This window comes from Suillus subaureus (genome assembly GCF_016647635.1).
Source record: "Suillus subaureus strain MN1 chromosome Unknown BJ212scaffold_467, whole genome shotgun sequence".
NCBI lineage: Eukaryota > Fungi > Basidiomycota > Agaricomycetes > Boletales > Suillaceae > Suillus > Suillus subaureus.
Genome location: NW_024539023.1, coordinates 11,016 through 12,935, shown reverse-complemented (window position 1 = coordinate 12,935; position 1,920 = coordinate 11,016). Strand labels below are relative to the sequence as shown.

Genomic DNA, 1,920 nt, shown 5'->3' with positions numbered 1-1,920 from the left:
CGGATGGGCAGCAAAGTAACTGTGGAGGGTCGATGACTCTCCCAACCAGTCAAAGAGTGAGAGGTCGTCGGTAAGTGCCATGATCTCCTTCTGAAGCCGCACGAAGGCGTTATGCTTCTCCCCGTACATTACAGGCATGTGGATGCCGAAAATACCTAGCAAGGGCGTTAGAACAATTCATCAGCTACGGTGACGCTTACCCATGAGGCAATAGGCAATATCTTCGATCTTCTTAGTTGTCCTAGTGCCCACCCAACTCAACGCTTCTTGACATTGTCAACGCCGGGTTGGAATACCTTCAAAACGTCGATATCGATGCGAGTGATGTCGTGGAGAATGGTGAGAAGTTCGACTTTATGATTCTTACCAGAATCGATGAGTGGCTGCCAATCCTGCTTATAGAATCGAATAAATTGAGGTGCGAGGAGCTCCTGCAACGTCCAGCCTCTCTTGAACCACTGACTGTCCTTCAACTGCGAGATATCAGAAACGTCTGCAGGTAAACGATAGTGATTGCCGATTCCTTGTACCAAGAAAACATAGAGATGATGGATTCCTGAAGCTCGGCGTTGTTCGTCTTATCGATACAACACGTATCGCTCCACGCCCATCGGTAGCCTTCTCTCTTCGAGGTAGTACAGAACTGTTGCAGCTTGCAGATTTCCCGCGGGGCATCCATATCGTAGACGTTGCCCTTGATCTGCCAATACTGGGGTTCGTCCTTCGCACTTGCCCACTTGTGGGAAAGCATTGCATATTGAAAGAATTCGTCAACTTTGCGCTGGAGCTTCGACACGGAGGTGGACAGAAGATTCTCATAGAGTCGTTGGTACTCCTCCGACTCTTTGAAAATTCCCTCGAGGTCATTGCTAGTGTGTAGGATGCCGCTGTGGGTGTCTATCAAGCGAAGAGGTATGTTCGCTAATTTATCGTCGATTATGTTCTGAAAAGTCTCCCGTAGGTTCTTGAGGGTGACCTCAGGGTCTTCGACTGGGCTGTCAGCTCTATCGGCATCCTCCGCAGTGTAAGCAAACTCTTGGCCGAGGGTGTCTAAAGGTGGAGGCATGGATTGCATTTCTGCTCTTCTTGCGGAGATTCTGTCTCCACTATGGACAAGGAATCTTGGCGAAGTGATTCGTCTTGTGGGGGTTCTGTCACTATGGGTACGGGATCCTGGCGAGGTGATCCTGCTTGTGTATTTGTTTCATCTTGCGCATTTATTTCATCTTGCATGTTTGTTTCGTCTTGCGTGTTTGGTTCGTCTTCCAAGTCTCTTGCCTCTTCTCCTTGAGCGCCTTCTAGGGCAGGCGTCGAATTACCCTCGATGCCGTCTACAGAGGCTTCAAGTTCCTACATCGAACATTAGCAAGAACACGTGCACAAGCAGTAGGGATCACACCTGAATTGTGCTGTCATCGGTGGTTCGTGACGCTGACTTGCGGATGAAATTGAAACGACTGGGGGATAACTCAGAATCGCAATATCTATAGTTCGCGAAACTGACCTTGATTTTTTACCACTAGAAGCCATCGTCACATCAGATGGCCTTGTATGCTAGAACCATGACACTCACGCTTTGTCGACGCCCATAGCGGATGGCACAAGGCAAATTTGTCCAAGGAAGAGAGGTGCGCCAGTCTAGTAACAGGGCGTGACGAGATGCATTTATATATCGTCTAGCCTCACGGCATCTCGCCCCCATCCAGCAGCACCCCACTGACGTTAAGGAACAAAGTTTTCAGAAAAGGGTAATTGTCACGGGATCGCAATTAGTAGCTGAAACCCATCTGATATTGATAGGAGGAAGTGATGTTCCTCAGGTAGCAATGACAACATGGGCAGTGGCCATCATAACAACTAATCAATGTTCTTGGAAAAAAACACAGCCAACGGATCCATAGGATCAATAACTTTACTCAG

General features: G+C 48.4%; 1 protein-coding gene across 1 annotated transcript; it reads right to left on the bottom strand.

Moving 5' to 3' along the window:
- Window positions 1–1,050: 1,050 nt before the first annotated feature.
- BJ212DRAFT_1307230 (uncharacterized protein) lies at window positions 1,051–1,590 on the bottom strand (the record flags this gene model as incomplete). Its single annotated transcript, XM_041333844.1, has 4 exons — window positions 1,051–1,350; window positions 1,400–1,457; window positions 1,505–1,519; window positions 1,574–1,590. 4 exons carry the CDS (start codon window positions 1,588–1,590, stop codon window positions 1,051–1,053), a joined length of 390 nt encoding a protein of 129 aa, XP_041184964.1.
- Window positions 1,591–1,920: the final 330 nt, after the last annotated feature.